Below are 21,441 nucleotides of genomic sequence, written 5' to 3'. Positions count from 1 at the left end.
GAGGCGTCCGTGCTGCTTTGACCGGTTTTATTCCATGATTTGAACATGTTCGGAGGCTAACGTTTCAAGAAACTTTCAATAGTTAGAAGCTCTTAAAGGAAAAGTTCAACAGTTTGGGAAATATTCTTGTTAGATTTTGGAGTTTTAGAAGAAAATCGACAAACAGTAAATCTGTGCAGTAAACATGAAGCTCCAGCTAGCATTTTAGCTTAACATAAAGCTTTGGGGTAAAAATACCCGTACAAAAAGCTATATTTGAGTTTGTTTTACACTTATTTTACCCTTTTATCTTAAAGAAAATGTTCCCAAAATGTCAAACTGTCCCTTTAACATCTACGAAGCAGCTCAGCGGTTCAGTATTTTGCCTCAAGGACACTTTGACAGAACTGTGAGGATCAAACCTGAGATCTTCTTTGCACCAAAACGCTTTCAAGGCAGATTTTTCTACGTTCATTTATCTAAAATGGTTAAAATGGATCCGATTCCTGGACACAGAACATCTAAAGCGAGCAGAACTGTAACCTGAAGAAACACTCCAGAAAAAGAAGCAATACAGGCCTTAACTTGTAAATCTAAAGAGCAAAATGCAACAAAAAAATGATGAGATGAAAAAAAAAATCAGCAATTATCTTATTTAGCTTAAATTTCTTCTTCTACGTCTAATACGACCAACTGGAGATTTAGCGCCACCTGCTGTCTCTGATCATTAACTGTAGTGAAAGAAAATTGGCATAAATTCACATTTTCTTTGGGAATTTTCTGTAAATTTCTTCCGAAATACGAGAACTTTTCATGTATTCATGAAATATTTTCACATAAGACATTTTTTCCATAAATATGAGATTTGTTTCTGTAAATTCCATCTTATAGTAACTAAATTTTTTTTCTTGTAATTGTGAGATTCTCATCATCATGAGATCATTTCTTGTTATTGTGAGATCGTAATTATGAGATCAAAGTTTATAATTATGAGAGAAGTTTGCACTTATGAGATCGTTTTTTAATAAATATGAGAACTTTTTACAGAATGAGATCTTTGTTATAACTGAGATATGAGACATTTTCACGTATTTATGAGATTATTCTGATAATCATGAGAATTTCTCATTATCATGAGATCTTTTATCACAATTCTTAGAAGTTTTTCTGTAAATATTAGATCAGAGTTGATAATTACAAGACAGAAGTTTGTACTTAGATCTTTTGATGTAACCATAAAAAAGTTTCTCATCATCATCAGATAATTTGCTCTGTATCATGAGATGTTTATTAGGAATTATTAGATCTTTTATCCAAAATATGAGAACTTTTTAAGGAATTAGGAGCCATTTTTTCCATCAATTACATCTTTTTGTAACTATGAGATATTTTTTGCAATCATGAAGTCATATCTTACCAGTATTTTTTTCGTTTTTCTGAGTCTATAATCATGAAACCTCCATCTTTTGTGGCTGAAATAAGACGTTAACTCAGATATAAAATACAAGTTAAGGCCTGAACTGTTTCTGTTTCTTTGCAGTGTTCTTCAACGGTCCAAACGTCTGTCAGAATCTTTAGAAAACCTCAAATATTTACATTAGAGCCGACAGTTAAGAGTTCTGGGTGACGATCCAACAAAACGTTCATCAGTTTGACGTTCAGTTTTTACCGTCTGTTCAGTAAAACCTCCTCGTTAGTCTGACCGTTTCCCACCAGCAGAAAGTCCATCAGTTCTTCTTCACACTTTGCTCCTTTTTGAGTGAGTCTCCGCCAGAGCAGCAGATCTCTTGTTGCGATGGTGAGGAAACGTCGGCATCAGCTCCGGTTCGCAGGCTGCATAGACGAGCACAGAGTTAATGATAAACAGATTAGAGAGATTCATCAGAAAACAGATTAAAGTTTTTACTCACGCAGAGGTTTCTCCTTGAAGTAGGAACTCTCCAGACAGTCTTTGGCGGTTGCTCTGGACCAGAAAAACAGGAAACAAAACCAGCTTCAGCCACAAATATCACACATCACAATAAATTCTTACTGACTAATCATGTATAAATGGTAATATAACAAGTGTTCTGGTCCAGCATTGTTAATTTTGAACCTAATGGTCGCTCAGACTATGGTTTAATATCTGGTGAGTTTGTGCTTTAAACCTTTGAACTGTTAGATTTGTTTTTAAACTTGCTCTTGGTGCACAGACGTTAGATTTTCTATAAGCAAGACACGTTTAAAATGTTATATTTTGACATTTTTTTGACTTAAGCTTGAACTAGACGAGTACAACTGTGGAATTAAAACTCTAAAATCTCTACAACCAAGTGATAAAGAACAAGAATAAAAAATAAAAATGTACAACATTCAAGATGTTATTTGGAAGCAGGTTGAGTATGAGAGTATGTGAAAGTAAAATCAACACCTACACACCTTCAGCAAAACTAAAACATCAACAGTTTCTAGTCAATTTATGGTCATTTATTTAAAAATGAAAGAAAAATCACAACACGAAAGTGTTTTTTGTGCATATTTTCACTGGTGGGTAATGTGTTTTTTATCCGCAACACAACTTAATTCAATTAATTCATTAAGTACTTCAATTTAATAGAAGTTTTAGTGATTTCAGCCAGGTATTCAGATCATATAAAGCCAAATTTATTTATGAAGCACATTTAAAAGCAACAGGACTAAAGTGCTGCAAAGCCAATAAAAAAAGAAATAAATTCTTAAAATGCACAGAAAAAAATATATGAAATAAATAGCAATAATAATAATATTTTTTTAAAAATCAGAAAATAAAATTGGAAAACCAAGCTAGATAAAATCAATTTGATAAAATACGAAGAATAATGAAAATCCAACATAGTAATATAACTGTCAGAACCCGAGTACCTACTACCTATTTATGCACTTTATAATATTTATTAGGGAAAAGACTGACCAATTTCTTTGCATTTACTGTGGTAATAAAGATATTCTGCTCTATTCTATTATTATAATAGTTGAAGTTGGGGTTCTACTTCATTGAAATACCAACGAAAAGAGGTCCTAAGCAGCGATTTAGAGGTTTCTGAAGTCTAAGCAGCTTTACCATGAAAAAGTAACGTTAACAGGCTCATTATCAGGCATTCAGGACTTTATAGCAGCAGTAGATGGTTGTTGTTGATGCTGTCATACGTTTGTTTACCTTCGCTGTGGGTTGTACATGAAGAGCAGGTTCAGCAGTCGGTGTCCTGCATCAGACAACCAGGTGAATTTATTCTTCAGGTTGTTGTACGGCTGCTTCCTCAGACTGTACTGACCGATGAGCGGCAGCTGAGAGAAACCCTGGAACACAAACATGTAAAGTTAAACATCTGGAGTAGGTGGAGAAGAAGCAACATTTATCCTCACTATAGAGCAGGACGCTGGATCTCACCGGCCAGATGTTTTCGTTGGGCGTCCCCAGCAGCTGGACGATCAGGTCCACCTGCTGGATCTCTGAGGTTCCCGGCAGCAAAGGCTTGTGGGCCAGAAGTTCAGCCAGGATGCAGCCGACAGCCCTGAAGAGGAAACAACAAGACCAGCCGGTAATTCCTCCTAGTATATGGTTGTTCCCACAGGTGCAGCTAAGATGAAAACTGAGCATCACAACCTTCATCTTCTGCAGGATTTATGTATCGGAAACCTTGTGCAAAACATCCTGTAAATCTTGAAAAGCAGAGTCTTAAGGTAAGAAAGGGGTTACATGTGGACTATGAGAGGGTAATTTGCCCCTAGAGACAGTGTTTTCTCACCACATGTCCAGGGCTGTAGTCTGGGTTTTGGTCCCCAGGAGGAGCTCTGGAGCTCTGTACCTGCATCAAGGAGGGGAACATCCAGCGTTAACGAAGGAGGATTACTGAGGCAGATTATAAACAAGAGTTTCCACTGAGCTTGCACCAGCACAGCAACACCAGGGTCATCAGCAGGACACCACTTAAAGCCCAACACAGGCAGAACCAGGACACCAACGCTCACCACAGCGTCACCACTCGAGGCGTCATGGGCTGCTGGGGAATCCCGTACATCCGAGCCAAGCCAAAATCAGCTGCAGAAGGAGGAAATAGGAGCAGATCAATGAAAATACAGCATTTATGTACATCTTTATTAGCAAATCTATGACGTAAAGGCAGAGTATAGTGGAAAAAATGGGATTAAACTGGAATATATTCAGTTGATGCTGATACAAAACAAAAAAAAAAACTCAATCGATAAATTAACATAAGTCCACATTTCAAACAGCTTTTGGTGACCACGGATGTCGTGTACTCCGGGTTAAAGAAGAAAAGAACCATCCAAATTGATCCAGATTGCCAAGAGTTTAAAATCAGCATCTGTGGGGGTTTAGTTAGCAACGGGCACCATGACAGAGACTTCTGTGGTGGTTAATGACCTCTGACCGGAGCTTATATGTAAATTCAAGCCAGATTCAACCAGGACAGCATTAATAAATCTCAGTGGCTTATGTTAATGCTGCTTTTGCAACCTGTATATGGGTCTGGAGCCTTTAAATTATTAGATAAATTGATCATTTATTCACCTACAATGCTGCATTTATTAGGAAAATCATTCAAATTGATCCTACTTGTGACAGCGGACATAACAAAAGGATCAAGTTTAGGCTTGTACCAATACCAATCAGTTAAAAGTGACTTTCACTGGCCTCAGGACATCCCTATTCAAACTATTTATTCAGATTTTACATGGTTTTTTTTTAACGGGAAGTTGCTGCTTATTTCAGCAAGATGATACCAAACTACATTCTGTTACCGACCTGAAAACGTGTGGCGCGTTATGAAACGTAAAATACGACAATGGAGGCTTGATGGTTAGCACTTTCGCCTTGCAGCTAGAAGATCCCCAGTTTGCATCCTGACCTTCCTGGGATCTTTCTGTATGGAGTTTGCATGTTCTTCCTGTTCATGTGTGGGTTTTCTCCGGGTTCTCCGGCTTCCTCAAACAGTCCAAAACCACCCATCCATCCATTATCTATGCACTGCTTAATCCTCATTAGGTCGCGGGGGGGCTGGAGTCTATCCCAGCTGACTGAGGGTGAAGACAGGGGAATCCTGGACAGGTGAAAGTTTATCACAGGGCTACACATGGAGACAAACAATCCCATTCACACCTACGGACAATTTAAAATCACTAATTAACCTCAGCATGTTTCCGGACTGTGGGAGGAAGCCGGAGAATGTGGAGAACCCACACATGTACAGGAGAACATGTAAACTCCAAGCAGAAAGATCCCAGGAAGGCCGGGACACGAACCAGGGATCTTCTAGCTGCAAAGTCAAAGTGCTAACCACCAAACCCCAGTCCAAAAATATACGCAGGTTCATTGGTAACTGTTGTGGAAGTTCAGCGATGTTGAGGGAGACGCACACTGAAGGCTCAGAGGACTTAAGCTGCAAATAATGTTTACTGATATCAGGAGAAGTGGCACCGACAGAGCAGCAGTTCATGCAGGCAACGCCAGCATCAGTTCTGAGGATTCTCTCTGATCTTTAGGTATATTCTAGTTGGGAGAAGGTCAGATTTAGATTACAGACCAACATGGAGACAACTAGTCTGCTTAGTCACGTCAGAATAGACATTATCTAATAGTCATTTTATTGCTCAAGTTTGCCACAAAAGTCCGGAAAAGCATCACTTGTTAACATTTCTGAATAATTTTACAAAAAAAGTCACATTAGAATGTCCTGTTGTTACAGTAAAGAAGCTGAGCAATAGTTCTGCGTCATGGAGGCAGCAATAATTGGAGAGTCAGTGGATGTCAGAGGTCAGAAGTCTGCTGAGGCGGGTTTCAGATGTATGTCAGTCCGGCTGTAATGTGATTAAAGCTGCTGCTGGAGTCGACTCACCGATCTTCACACAGCCTTTGTCTGTCATCAGCAGATTAGACACCTTCAGGTCCCTGATAACGAGATACAGAAGGATCATGAGGAGAGCCGTTCTGGGTTCACCTGCTGCAGGAGAACATCTCCAGACTTTTTAAGGCCTTGCAGTCTAAAAAAAAAAAATTTTAAAAAATTAAAAAAAATCAGAAAGGAGTTCCCATCTGACCTCCTCAGATTAATATTTATTCTTCACCTCCAGTAACTTTATCAATGATCAGAGTTCTACCTTCATCCTGGGAATATTTCCACAGTTCCATAGAGGTGGGTGCAGATTTATCACTTTTTAATGGACTTTTTCCATTGAGTTCTGATAAAAACTGACACCAGATCAGTTTTACATCCATCCAGGTGCCTCAGTCTAAAGTCCAAAAATGCAGACAAATTTCAAGAATTCTGGATCATTTTTGTTAATTTTGGACAACTTCATGTCATTTTCACCAATTTCTGATGGATAAAAAACATTTTGAGTTCTGATAAACTGAATTTGACTCATTTTGGACTTTTTTTAAAAGCAATTTCTACAGTTTGAAAAAATACAAAAATCACAAAGACGCAAAATCACTACAAAAGGATGCAAAATCTCCACAAATAAAATGTGAAATTGCCACAAGAAAGACTCACAACCAATGCAAAATGATACAAAGTCGCCACAAGAACACAGAAAATCACCAGCTGATATATTTTCAGAAATCATATGAATGTGTGCCGCTGCTCTGTTCTCAGTCTGTTCTGATCATGTCAGTAGAAAGTACAAAACTCCAAAAAATCTCCTTGAAAACATGTAAACCAACACAAAACATGCAAAATGGCCACAAGAAGATGCAAAATCACCACAAAAAGGTGAAGAATTACCAAAAAAGAAATAAAATCACCACGAAGACTCAAAATCACCACACGAAAATGTGAAACTACCACAAGAAAGACTCCCAACTACAAGAAAACTATGTAAAATCCCCATGAAAAGATCTAAGTGAGTAAACTGTAAATCTCTCACCTGTGTATGATGAAGTTGTGGTGAAGATACTCCAAACCTCTGAGCAGCTGCAGGACAATACACTTCACCTGGAGCAGAAAATACAAGAAAATACAACAGTATAAGACACAAAAAACTGAGTTCAGAAGTAGTGAAGTTTAAGGTTTGTGACTCTTTAAAACAAAAAAAAGTCTTGCTTTCAACCTTTAACCTGCTTGTTTTCCTCCTTAAACTGGACTTTTTGAGCAAATAAAAGGTGAAAATATGCATTTTTACCACATTAATCACTGTGTGAAGAACTTTTAACCATTTATGTCTTTTTGTACAATTTGCAAATTATTTTAGACAAATTGTGAGCATTTTGGGACTATCTGGTGTTATTTTAGACAACTATCGTGTAATCTGACCAATTTTTGATGAACAACACATTAAAGTTCTGATAGAAACTGCAACCAATAAACACCAGGAGGAGCATGAATTGAACAGGAGTTAAAAGTTCGCTTCTTGGGCGCTCGTATAGCTCAACGCGTTGAGTGGGTGACCCATGTACAGGGCTGGTCCCCGACGCAGCGGCCCGGGTTCGATTCCCGCTCGCGGCCCTTTGCTGCATGTCTTCCCCTGACTCTTCTCCCATTTCCTGTCTCTCTCTCACTGCACTTATCCAATAAAAGCCGATAAAAGGCCAAAAAAATAACTTAAAAAAAAAAAGTTCGCTTCTTACCTGAGCCTCAGAAAACGGCGTCTGCATGTTTTCCAGTAAACTGGCCAAATCCTGCTCACAGTAACTCATCACCAGAAACAGACTGAAACACAAACATCATAGTCGTCATATGTTTGGAACTATTTCTGCTCCTCCATCTCTGATTTGCTGGAACATTTTCTAGCATAAAAAATGGATATTTATTAAGATATTTGTGAAATTTCAGCAGGTTTTTTCCCTAACCTAACTTGAGGCTGTTTGAACAACATCATCTCAGAAACCATTCAAGATGAAAACCTGAAATTTTGACTGTTATTTCTCAGCATGTCACTGATTCAGAATCTGGAATATTGGACAAATAGCTCAAATAACCTCTCATCATGGGTGAGTTAAAATATAATAAAAATATTAAAGTTGTCATGAAAAGTTCCATCTTTGAGCTCAGATTAACAAAAAAACTGATAAAGCAGAAGTCAACTAGTGATATTTTATCAACCACGTGTAGCTGCATGTTCCAATAATACAAAATTAAACATGTGGAATAGTTTAATATGAAATACTGGGTCACCAACATGAAAAACATTTCATAACTGATTGAGGAAGTTTGACAAGTTGTACCACAAAACAAAAAAAAGCAAAATCACAACAAAAAAAGGTGAAATCGCCACAGAAAGACGCAAAATGACCACAAGATAAAGAAAGACTCATTCAACCAACACAAAACTATGCAAAAATCACCACAAAAAGAAGCTAAATCACAAAGAAAAGATGCAAAATCACCATAAGATAACATGGAATCACCACAGAAAGAAGCAAAATCACCACAAAGACTCAAAATCACCACAAGATAACATGGAATTTTCACAGGAAAGACTCACAACCAATACAAAACATGCAAAAATCACCACGAAAAGATGCAAAATAACCAAGAAAAGAGGCAAAATCACCACAAATAGATATAAAATCACCACAAATAGACATAAAATCACCACAAATAGATATAAAATCACCACAAACAGATATAAAATCACCACAAACAGATATAAAATCACCACAAATAGACTTAAAATCACCACAAATAGATATAAAATCACCACAGATATAAAATCACCACAAATAGACATAAAATCACCAAAAACAGATATAAAATCACCACAAAAACATGCAAAATCACCATGAAAAAAATGCAAAATCACTACAAAAAGATGCAAAATTCACTACAAAAAGATGCAAAATGACCACCAAAAAATATAAAACCACCACAAGAAAATATGGAATTACCACAAGAAAGACTTGCAGCCAACACAAATCTATGCAAAATCACCATGAAAGACAGAAAATTTACAACAGAAAGCTGCAAAATCACCACAAACGGACATGAAATTACCACTAGAAGATGCAAAACTACCACAAGAAAATATGAAACTACTAAAAGAAAGTCTTGCAACCAATATAAAACTATGCAAAATCACCACGAAAAGATACAACATCTCACAAAAACATGCACTACTTCTGTGCAGCTTGTTGTCTTCTCACAACTGGGAGAGAATTGATGCTACAGCTTCTTACGATAAACCAAAGAAGTGTCTTTTTTTCTTTACTTTAGCACTTATTCAGCAGCATCTGTTTTTAATATGGTTTCAACCTTCATGCTGACTTGACTGTGTTTCATAGATTTCACTGTAATCACCTCCTTTAATATAAATATCGATAAATCCTAAACGTAAACTAGGTGCTGATGATCGTACCTCTCCAGCTGGCTGCCGACTACGACCTCCTTCAGCTCCACGATGTTTGGATGTCGGAGCCTCAGCAGCAGAGTGATTTCTCTGAGGCTGCTGATGGGAATCCCTGGAACACAGAGCACCGATTTCATTCATCACTCCAGCAGAAATAATGAGAAAAGCATCAAACTACATTAAATAGAAGCTTCAGACATCCCTGTGGAATCCTGTAATGGTTAGGAGACTTTTACTTTGGAGGGTACAGGAGGATGTTTCCTGTTTAATACAGCTGTCAACACATTCAACAGGAAGTATAGAAATCCTTTTATTTGACAAATTTAAAGGTAAGGAAGTGGTCAATGTTCTCTCATCCGACCAAAGTTTCATTGGTTGGAGAATCTCAGATGTAATTTTCATAATGAAAAAAGTTTTCACATCAGCAGAATTCCAGGATTAATCCAGGCTATTCAAAACATTTTAATATAAAGTTCAAACTGACACAAAATCTCTTTTAAAAAACACAAAACCACCACAAAAAAATGCAACCTGAGCAGAAAAAGATGCAAAAACACCATGAAAAAGATGCAAAATGACCATGAAAAGATGTAAAAATCACCAAAAGAAAATTTGAAATCACCACAGAAAGATGCAAAATGACCACAACCAGACATGAAATCACCACAAGAAAATGTGGAATCACTACAAAGAGTCAAAAGGACCACAAGAAAATGTGGAACTACCACAAGGAAGAGTCGCAACCAATACAAAACTATGTGAAATCACCATGAAAGATGCAAAATCACCAGAAAAAGATATAAAAATCACCATAAAAAGAAGCAAACCACCATGAAAAGAAGCAAAATCATGAGAAAAAGATACAAAATCACCATGAAAAGGGACAAAATCACCACAAAAAGGTGCAAAATCACCACGAAAAAATGTAAAATCACCACAAAAAGATGCAAAATCACCACAAAAAGATGCAAAATTACCACAAACAGACATGAAATCACCACAAGAAAATGTCAAATTACTACAAGAAAGACTCTCAACCAATACAAAACTATGCAAAATCACCACAAAAAGAAGCAAAATATCCAAAAAAGAAGCAAAATCACCATAAAAAGACATTAAATGACCACAAAGACTCAGAGTCACAGCAAGAAAATGTGAAATCACCACAAGAAGAACTAAAAACACACAAAAAAAGATATAAAATCGCCACAAAAAGATGCAAAATGACAAGAAAAGATGTAAAATCATCACAAGAAAGACTCGTGTCAGGCAGTTTTGTCCCTTTAGAATTAAATAAAAACATCATATTCACACTACAAACACAGTTGCAGCAGATTTCTCACCGTCTTTCTCTTTGTCCATCCGGACTTTCTTCAGCGCTACGATCTCATCAGACTTGGTGTCTCGGGCTCGGTCTACGACAGGAGACGGGATCAGGTTATTTACAGGTTCACGGCGATAATAAACGTTCATTAACGAACAGCAGCGACTCACAGACGATGCCGTACGTTCCTTCTCCGATTCGGTTCAGTTTCTCAAACTCTCTGACGCTTCTGCAGCTCCCAAACTGGAAGAAAAAAAGATGAGATTTTTCCTTCACAAGAGAATGCACCTAGTTTCATGATCAAGCCATCTAAATATGAATGAAATATAAAAGTACAATAAAATCTGTGATATTTTGAGGTGTTCCTTGTTCATATAAACGCTGCATTTGATGGTTTTAGCTTCTCAAAAGTCAGATCTTTATGCTTTTTTAGTCCCATATTACACTAAAATGAATATTTGGGAATTTTTTTGACAGCTAGTTGGACAAAATAAGACATTTGACGGCATCAGATGGAGACTGGTTACCACTTTTCAAAGCTGTGTGGACCAACTGAGGGAAAATGTTTTATCTGCAAACAAGTTGAGCTTTTCATTAATAAAACCACTGAATGAAGCCTTTTAGTTACAGTATCTCACACTGTATGCATCACGTTGCCATGGAAACCTACACGTATTTAGTTGGTGATGCAGAAATGTCATTATGTTTTTATATTTGGTTCGTTTCAATGCAGCTGATAGAACACAGATTAAAAAACTGATTAGTTTATTAGTATTTATAACAGACAGAATTCCATCTGTAACATTAATTTCACTTTAATTTGGCCACAAATTAAAGTGATTTCCTGCGTTATGGGACTAGATTTTTTTTTTTTTTTTTAATCGCATCCACCACTAGTTTAAATATATGAAGTCTGAAGTTTATCAGCTCTAATGTGTAGCTGTCTGTTAGAAATAATCAGCTGCATTGAACTGTACAATAAATACATTACAAATTTTTAACAGTTTTCTACCAGCATTCCTGTCTTGCATCATTTCCAGTTGCAGCTTTTTACCGTCATAAATTTTATTTTCCTCATTGTTCTCCATTAAAACAACCTGTTGACTGAAGCGATCATTTTATTTTGTGCAGAAGAAGAGTCATATGACACCTTAAACGTGTCAGTTTATGTGAACGCTCACAGAGTGTGAAGCAGAAAACCTGAGCTAACAAAGAAAGCTGATAAACACCGGGATACCTGTAAACTCTGGTTTTAGTTTTTATCGAGTCACACAAAGAAAGCCCGGCTATGTTGATCTTGCTTCGTAGTTCAGTCCTCTGCTGTCCAAGAACATTATTAGTTCATCAATAAATAAGACCTGGAGCTAGAATCAGCAGTAAATTAATTAGTTAATGGGTGGATTAGCCAATTAAAAGCTAAGTAGCTAAATAGGCTCACATAAGTCTACAAAGGGTCCCACATTATAGTGAAATTAATATTCTGGGATTATCTGGACTGCTGTTTGGATAAAATGCATTTAAATTGAAAAATATAAATAAAAAATTAATTGATAACAAATCAGCTAATTAATAACATTAAACATGACCTGGACTTATAAGCAACAGAAAATGGACAAACAGATGCAGTGATCAAATATAAACCTAACTAATTAATTAAAAGGTTAATTTAGAATTTTGAAAGCTAAAAAATCTGGAAATTGCGCCAGAAATAAGTTCTTACATTATCACGTTTAAGAAAAAATGGAATTTTGACTGTTTTTCCTTTTAAAAATACCTAAACTGGTTACTCAGTTATCAAAAACAGCTGATTATAACTTTAATAACAGACAACTGCTTGATGCTGCCAGGCAATTAAGGTGAATATTCATTTCAATTAAATAAAACAGGAGTTGAATTTACGTACAAAGCTCTTTACAGGCGTCCAATCCGGGTTCATTATTCCAATTAAGTCCAGATCTAATAAAGGTGCTGCAGGTAAGGAGGACACACCTGGGACATCAGTGGATGTTTAAGGTGCAGGATTACGGCGTTTTAATGGAAACTAGTAAGGAGATTGGCTGCTGCTGGAAACAATGACGGGCTCGCTAATTAACTAATTAGGCAACCAAATAAATCACATGAGCACAGGTGGCCATTAGCCGAGGGACACTTTCAGAGCTACAACAGGCCAGACTCCATGTAAAAATCAGCCGTTTTAAGCGCTGAACACTGAGCGCTACTTCACCTCAAAACATCACCTCGTTTTCCATTATTTTTACTCATTTATATTGAGTAAATCCTAACGTGTGCTAAAGTTGGTGCTTGTGTTTGCTAGTAGCCTGCATTTGTCATTTTTATAACGTTTTGAGGATTGTGAAAACGCCGAATGAAGAGCAGCAAAACAGCGATATTACCTACATACATGTAATATTACTTACATATATATAATTACAGCTATTTTAAATGTAAGCCGAATTTTTCAGTAGTTAATGTAGTTTTGCTAAACGGTGTTATTTCGTGTCTTGTGTGTAAATTTCGTGGCTGGTCAGCAAATTATCCTTAAACCAGCGGAGTTGTAAACGGAGTTCGGCCCCGCTCGGAGCTCAGTCTCTTACCCGGTCGTTTTGAGGCACTGTGAAGGTTTTGTAGTCCTTTACAGATTTCAGCTTTATGGGATCCGGTTCGTCCTCTCCGACGGTGTCCATTCTTGAATTTAATATGGTTTATTTAAGTCAGAAGAGCAGACAAAACATCCGCTGTGGGTTTAACTCGACGGACAGCAGCTCAGTGTAGAGGGATCTGTCGCCATCTTGGATGTTTTGAACTGCGGGTCAACAAAAAAGTTTCCCGGAGTTTGGAAAAACTCTGCTGCTGCAGCTGTTCTGCATCTGGATGGAGTCTGTGAAGCCCACATAGAGTCCTTCGTGGAAAACTGTAACAAAAAGAATAATAACATATTTATATAAATAAGAAATAAACATAAAATCGATCAAAAAGTCCATTGAAACATACAGAAGATGGCTATTATTATAGTTGTGTGACAAAAGGGTATGTGATATGTGTGGATGTAAATCAGCTGTAGCCTTTTTAAAACATGAAAACACCTCTTTAAACATAAATCTCACAGACAGCCAAAGTTTGTTGCTGGAGCAATTTTTAAAAGTTTAGCTTTTTAACACAAAACAACGTGGAATAGAGACAAAATGATCGGAAACATATTTAAGAGGCGTGGAAGGATGCACAAAATGACTGCAAAGATACACAAAAATACAAAGGGACACAAAACAAATACAAAACTACCACAAGGAGTCACAAAACAACTGCTGGTTGAGGTAAAATGGCTGCAAAGTAACACAATATTACCACAAACAGAGATAAAACTACTGCAAAGAGACACAAAACAATCGCAAACCGAGACAAAACTATTGCAAAGACACACAAAATTTGCAAAAAAAAAGAGACTGCAAAGATACACGAAACTTCAAGAAAGAAACACAAGTTGACTGCAAATTGATGCAAAACTGGCACAAGGAGACAAAAAACAACCGTGAAGAGAGACAAAACAGCTGCAGAGACACACAAAATTAGCAAAACACGAAAAAAATTACTACAAAGATACACACTGCTACCCGGAAAAAGACACGAGACGAATGCAAAATTACAACAAAAAAAACCCCACAAAACAACAACAAAAAGTGACAAATCAACTGCATGGAGGCACAAAAAACTGTAACAACTCAAAGGAGACACAAAATGACTGCAAAGATACACACAAATTCCAGAAAGAATCACAAGTTGACAGCAAAGTGATGCAAAACCGGCACAAGGAGACAAAAAACAACCAAGAAGTGAGACAAAAGGACTGAAGAGAGACGCAAAATGATGGCAAAATTACACAAAACAACTGCAAAGACAAGCAAACTAAAGAAAAAGAAGCAAAAAATGATCCCAGTGGTGCTTCTTGAATGAACTTAAATTTATTTGCAGGGTGGAAACAACGAACTGGACAAAGTGTCAGCATTAAAAATCTGCTTTCTCACCAATAATACCATGAAATAAATGAACAAGAACCATATTTGACATAAAAATAACTTTATACTTACTTAGAACTCGTTTCATTCTTCAGTTTCAGTGTTTCTGCTGTAAATGAATCTTCTCTGCTCCCAGTTACTGAGTGGTCACCAGTTTCTTTCCTACTACAAACGGACTGGAGCCGGGCCTCCGCTCCTTGAGGGTGTCGGCGATGGTGATGTTGGACGGCGAGGCGTGGATGTCCTCCCGAGACGGAGCCGTGATCAGGATGGAGGGAAGACGAGGAGAATCATCGGCGGAGTCGGAGTCGGTGTTCGGCTGTGGAGACTCTGAGGGCTCTGAAACTGGAGGGAGGAGATGAAGAGAAATGCTTAGCGACGACATAGCAATGACATAGCGACGGCATAGCGACGACATAGCAATGACATAGCGACGACATAGCAATGACATAGCGACGGCATAGCGACGACATAGCAATGACATAGCGACGACATAGCGACGACATAGCGACGGCATAGCGACGGCATAGCGACGACATAGCAATGACATAGCGACGGCATAGCGACGACATAGCGACGACATAGCGACGACATAGCGACGGCATAGCAATGACATAGCGACGGCATAGCAATGACATAGCGACGGCATAGCGACGACATAGCAATGACATAGTGACGGCATAGCGACGACATAGCGACGACATAGCAATGACATAGCGACGGCATAGCGACGACATAGCGACGACATAGCAATGACATAGCGACGGCATAGCGACGACATAGCGACGACATAGCAATGACATAGCGACGGCATAGCGACGACATAGCGACGACATAGCGACGGCATAGCAATGACATAGCGACGGCATAGCAATGACATAGTGACGGCATAGCGACGACATAGCAATGACATAGCGACGGCATAGCGACGACATAGCAATGACTTAGCGACGGCATAGCGACGACATAGCAATGACATAGCGACGGCATAGCGACGACATAGCAATGACATAGCGACGGCATTGCGACGACATAGCAACGGCATAGCGACGGCATAGCGACGACATAGCGACGACATAGCGACGGCATAGCGACGGCATAGCGACAACATAGCGACGACATAGCGACGGCATAGCGACGACATAGCAACGGCATAGCGACGGCATAGCGACGACATAGCGACGGCATAGCGATGACATAGCGACGGCATTGCGATGACATAGCAATGACATCCTATCTCAACCTGCAATGATGTGAAGAGAAGTTTATGGAAATATAACAACTACAACGTCAATAAAGTTGAAAAAATGTCAAGTAATGTACATCTGAGCGATTTTTTAAATTTCTCTCCTCAAAAAATGTTCAACCTCCAAAGTCAGTATTTAATTATTACGTTCTTTTTTTGAGTGTAAAGTGATGGGAAAATTACAGCAAACAGACAAAAACTACCACAGAAATAGACAAAATGTCTGCAAATATACATAAATTACCACAAAAAACTCAAGAAGAATGTTAAGAAATACAAGATGACCACAATTAGAGGCCAAACAATTATAAAGACACACAAAACCACTGCAAAAACACAAAAATACCACAAAAAGATCCAAAATGACTGCAGAGACACAGTTACTGCAAAGTGATAGAAAATTTACCACAAAGAGACAAAAACTACCACAAAAAGACACAAAATTACTGCAAAGATACACAAACTACCACTAAGAAACACAAAATGACTGAAGGAACACAAGATGGCTACAATTACAGACAAAACAACTGCGAACAGTCACAAAACTACCAGAAAAAGACAAAAAATGGCTGAAAAGACACACAAAACTACTACAAAACAACTACAACGGCATGCAAAACAACAAAAAAATGAGACAAAAGGACACAAGACACTGCAAAGTGACAGAAAATTACCACAAAGACACAAAAAACTACCATAAAAAGATACAAAACAACTGCAAAGACACACTAAACTACTACAAAATGACTAAAACGGCAGACAAAACTAGAACAAAACAAGACAAAATGACCACAATGACACACAAAACGAGCATAGAAACACAAAACTAGCAAAGAAACACAAGACACTGCAAAGTGATGAAAAGTACCACAAAGACACAAAATGAAGATACATGACATGACTACAATTAGAGACAAAACAACTACAAAGACACACAAAATTACCACAAAAAAGACTAAACTACTGCAAAGACACAAAACAACTGCAAAGATACACAAAACTACCACATAAAGAGACAAAATATCTGCAAAGAAACACAAAATTATCACAAAGAGACAAAAAAAACTGCAGTCACACAAAACTAGTGCAAAAAGAGACAAAACTACTGCAAAGACACACAAAACTACCCAGAAAATGACTACAAGGACACACAAAACTAGCAAAGAACCACAAGATACTTTAAAGTGATGGAAAACTACCACAAAGACACAAAAAACTACCAGAAAAAGACACAAAATGCTGACACAGAATCACAGACTTTGTTGCTCCGTAGCTTTTGGCAGCCAGTATTTTTGTTTTTGAGACGTTAAACTCTCCTGTAAACCTTCACCTGTTTCACTTCCTGCTTCTGGATTGAGCTGCGCTGTGATTGGCTGGCAGGTCGGGTGACATCACGTACCTGCTGACTATACTACACACCCAGCAGTATGTGTTTATGTTTATGTGTGTTTGTTGCAGCAGCACCTTTTAAATTGGATTGTACTAATTTCTTAAGAGCGTTAGAGCTGCGTCTGCATGAAAGCAGCTCCACACGGACGATTATTGATCATTGATTAGTGATTAATAATAATCACAGCAGAGAACTGACAGACCGACACTTAGCAGTATGTTTACATTCATTAAGCTGGATGATATTTAATACTACTGATGGTGTTAGAAGTAAAATTAATTGATATTTAGATTAGGGACACACAGTTCAAACAAACTGCCACAAAGAAACTAAATGACTGTGAAGAAACAAAAAATGACTCCAATTATAGACAAAACAACTGCAGAGAGACATAAAACTACAACAGAAAGAGACAAAATTACTGCAAAGACACAAAAAACTACAAAAAAAACTCTAAAATAACCACAAAAGGAGACAAACAACTGTAGCAATGCACAAAACTACCACAGAGCTACCAAACCTGCTGCAAAGAAACACAAGACGACGGAAGTGATGGAAAATTACCACAAAGAAAGATAGACAACTAAAATTACAGACAAAATTACCACAATGAGACAAAAACAACTGTAAACACACACTAAACTACCACAAAATTAGACAAAACAACTACAAAGATTGACAAAACTACCACGATGAGACGAAATTCCTCCAAAGACATGTTAAACTACCACAAAAAGAGACAAAATTACTGTAAAAACACAAAACTACCACAAAAACAGACAAAATTGCTACAAAGACACTACACTACCAAAAAAAGACAAAACTACTACAAAGACACACAAAACTAGTGCAAAAACTACAAAATCACAGCAAAGGAAGACAAAACTACTGCAAAGACACACAAAATTACCACAGTCAGACAAAACTGCTACAAAGACACATAGAACTACCACAAAACTACCACGAAGTCACACTAAATTACCATGAAACAAGACAAAAGTACTGCAAAGACACACTAAACTACCACAAAAAGAGACAAAACAACCGCAAAGACACAAAATTATCACAAGACTCGACAAAACTACTGCAAAGACACACAAACTACCACAAAACTACCAATAAGAGACATTAAATTACCGCAAAAAGAGACAAAATATACTGCAGACACACAAAATTACCACAAGACACAAAACTACCACTGAGAAACACTAAACTACCACAAAAAGAGACAAAATTACTGCCAAGAAACAATAAAACAAACAAAACATGACAAAGCTGCAAAAACTACTGCAAAACTACCGGTGGGACACAGTAAATTCCCACAAAAAGAGACCAAATTGCTGTAAAGACACTCAAAACAAGACAAAACTACCTCTAAGACACAACAAAACTACCTCTAAGACACAACAAACTACCACAATTACTGCAATGAGACAAAACAACTGTAAAGACACAAAACTACCACAAAAACTATCACAAAGACACAATAAATTAGCACAAAAGGAGACAAAACTACTGCAAAGACACACAAACATAAGCCAAAACGAGACAAGATTACTGCAAAACAGACAAAACAACTACAAAACTACCACAAAACAGACAAAACATCTATAAAACTACCACAAAACAGACAAAACTACCGCAAAGACACACAGAATTACTGCAATGAGACAAAACAACTATAAAGACACAAAACTACCACAAAAACTATTGCTAAGACACAATGAATTACCACAAGACGAGACAAAACTACTGCAAAGAAGCGCTAAATTAACACAAAATGAGACAAGATTACTGCAAAAACAGACAAAACAACTGCAAAACTACCACAAAAACAGACAAAACAACTATAAAGACACATAAAATTACCACAAGAATAGACAAAACAACTATAAAGACACATTAAACTACTACAAAAAGAGACAAAACTACCGCAAAGACACAGAATTACTGCAGTGGGAAAAAATAACTGTAAAGACAAAACTAGCACAAAAACTACAAAACTACCACAAAAAAAGACAACACTATGGGTAAGACACACAAAACTACCACAAAAACAGATACAAACGTCTGCACTGATGATGTTAGAAATCAAATTACTCAATATTTAGACTCAGAATGCCTGCATTTTCCGGCCTTATCAATAAAATAAGTTACCATAATTATATATAATTATAATAAGTTATGAGGTTTGTGGGTGATTTTCTGCTAATTATTCCTCCTGAGTATATTTTATAATCAGTTTTATGATCTATTCTAAATCAGTGTCATTGATATTGACATATATACTGTTATACTACACTAATGCTGCTGTTTAATTCCAGAGCTTTCTACCGACATCCTGTGTGCTTCATTCTTACCTGAATCTTGCGTCTGACTCGATCCAGACCCCATCAGGCTTCACACGTCCTCAAACATGATCCTCACATGTCTGTTCTACGGTACGTTAGTCTTCTTCTGGTCGCTCTGCCTGTGTGACGAACGCTAATCCTGCCAACTCCCAGACAGCAGTAGTGAGGAGACCTGGATTTAAAGGGCACTTAAGGATAGGCAGCGGAGGTTTCAATATGAGACGCAAAATGAAACACGAAACAGCTGAAATGATGCAAAATTATTGTAACATGACATAAAATGAGTGCAAAAAGACAAAAAACACAAAAATTAAACAATAAATTACAGCAAAAAGGTACAAAATGACTAAAAACAAACACAAAAGGACTGCCAAAATACATAAACTACTGAAATGAAACAGAAAACTACCACAAAAAGACACAAAATAACTTCAAAGAGGTGCAAATCCCAACACATAGACGCAAAACAACTGCAAATACACACAAAATGATGACAAAAAGGCAAAATAAATGCTAAAGAAGCACAAGAGGCATAAAATGACTGCAGCAGCGATGGGAAGAAAACATAACAACCACAAAGAAACACAAAATTAATGCAAACAGACACAAAGCAACTGCAAAAACAACAAAATAACTATAAAGACACACAAAACTACCGCAAAAAGAGACAAAATTACTGCAAAAACACACTAAACTACGACAAAAAGAGACCAAATTAATGCAGACACACAAAACGAGACAAAACTACGGCAAAGTAAACTAAATTACCACAAACGAGACAAAATTACTGTAAACACACAAAGAAGACAAAGAGAGAAAACTATGGCAAAGACACAAAAAACGACTACAAAATTACCGTTAAGACACTAAATTACCACAAAAAGAGACCAAATTACGGCAAAAACACACAAAAAGAGACAAAACTACTACAAAGACGCACTAAACTACCACAAAAAGAGACAAGAATCACTGCAAAGACACATAAAATTATCACAAAACTACTGTAAAGACACACTGAACTACCACAAAAAGAGATCAAACTAGTGCAAAGACACACTAAATTATCACATAATGAGACAAAATAAACACAAAGTTACCATAAAGAAACACAAGACAACCGTAAAAATACACAAAACAACTGCAAATAGAGACAAAATGACTAAAAGACACACAAAACTACCGGAAAACTACACAAAACAACAGCAAATAGAGACAAAATGACTAAAAAACACACAAAACTGTCAGAAAAATACACAAAACAACTGCAAATAGAGACAAAATGACTAAAAGACACACAAAACTACCGGAAAAATACACAAAACAACTGCAAATAGAGACAAAATGACTAAAAGACACACAAAACTACCGGAAAACTACACAAAACAACAGCAAATAGAGACAAAACTACTAAAAAACACACAAAACTCTCAGAAAAATACACAAAACCACTGCAAAAAGAAACAAAATGACTAAAAGACACATAAAACTACCGGAAAAATACACAAAACAACTGCAAATAGAGACAAAATGACTAAAAGACACACAAAACTACCGGAAAAATACACAAAACAACTGCAAATAGAGACAAAATGACTAAAAGACACACAAAACTACCAGAAAACTACACAAAACAACAGCAAATAGAGACAAAATGACTAAAAAACACACAAAATATCAGAAAAATATACAAAACAACTGCAAATATAAACAAAATGACTAAAAGACACACAAAACTACCGGAAAAATACACAAAACAACTGCAAATAGAGACAAAATGATTAAAAGACACACAAAACTACCGGAAAAATACACACAACAAC

General features: G+C 37.0%; 1 protein-coding gene across 1 annotated transcript; it reads right to left on the bottom strand.

Moving 5' to 3' along the window:
• Positions 1-10: 10 nt before the first annotated feature.
• On the bottom strand, positions 11-19,780 carry cdk10 (cyclin-dependent kinase 10). The gene is made up of 15 exons (XM_055009040.1): positions 19,631-19,780; positions 14,707-14,979; positions 13,219-13,535; positions 10,795-10,867; positions 10,644-10,715; positions 9,310-9,412; positions 7,583-7,664; positions 6,883-6,950; positions 5,853-5,905; positions 3,967-4,036; positions 3,744-3,803; positions 3,386-3,509; positions 3,155-3,294; positions 1,890-1,942; positions 11-1,812 (listed from the first exon to the last, which is right to left on the bottom strand). Exons 3-15 carry the CDS (start codon positions 13,306-13,308, stop codon positions 1,718-1,720), a joined length of 1,083 nt encoding a protein of 360 aa, XP_054865015.1. The 5' UTR covers positions 13,309-13,535; positions 14,707-14,979; positions 19,631-19,780; the 3' UTR covers positions 11-1,717.
• Between the last annotated feature and the right edge of the window lie 1,661 nt (positions 19,781-21,441).

The sequence above is a fragment of the Amphiprion ocellaris genome, chromosome 3 (assembly GCF_022539595.1).
Source record: "Amphiprion ocellaris isolate individual 3 ecotype Okinawa chromosome 3, ASM2253959v1, whole genome shotgun sequence".
Lineage (NCBI taxonomy): Eukaryota > Metazoa > Chordata > Actinopteri > Pomacentridae > Amphiprion > Amphiprion ocellaris.
This window is presented reverse-complemented; position numbering and strand designations above follow the sequence as displayed.

Coding starts and splice junctions, on each gene's coding strand:
- cdk10 (XM_055009040.1), bottom strand. CDS start 13,308: ATGGACACCGTCGGAGAGGACGAACCGGATCCCATAAAGCTGAAATCT. Junction 4,037..5,852: donor CAAAGGCTGTGTGAAGATCG/GTGAGTCGACTC, acceptor CTCCTTCTGCAG/CTGATTTTGGCTTGGCTCGG. Junction 3,295..3,385: donor CCAACGAAAACATCTGGCCG/GTGAGATCCAGC, acceptor TTTGTGTTCCAG/GGTTTCTCTCAGCTGCCGCT.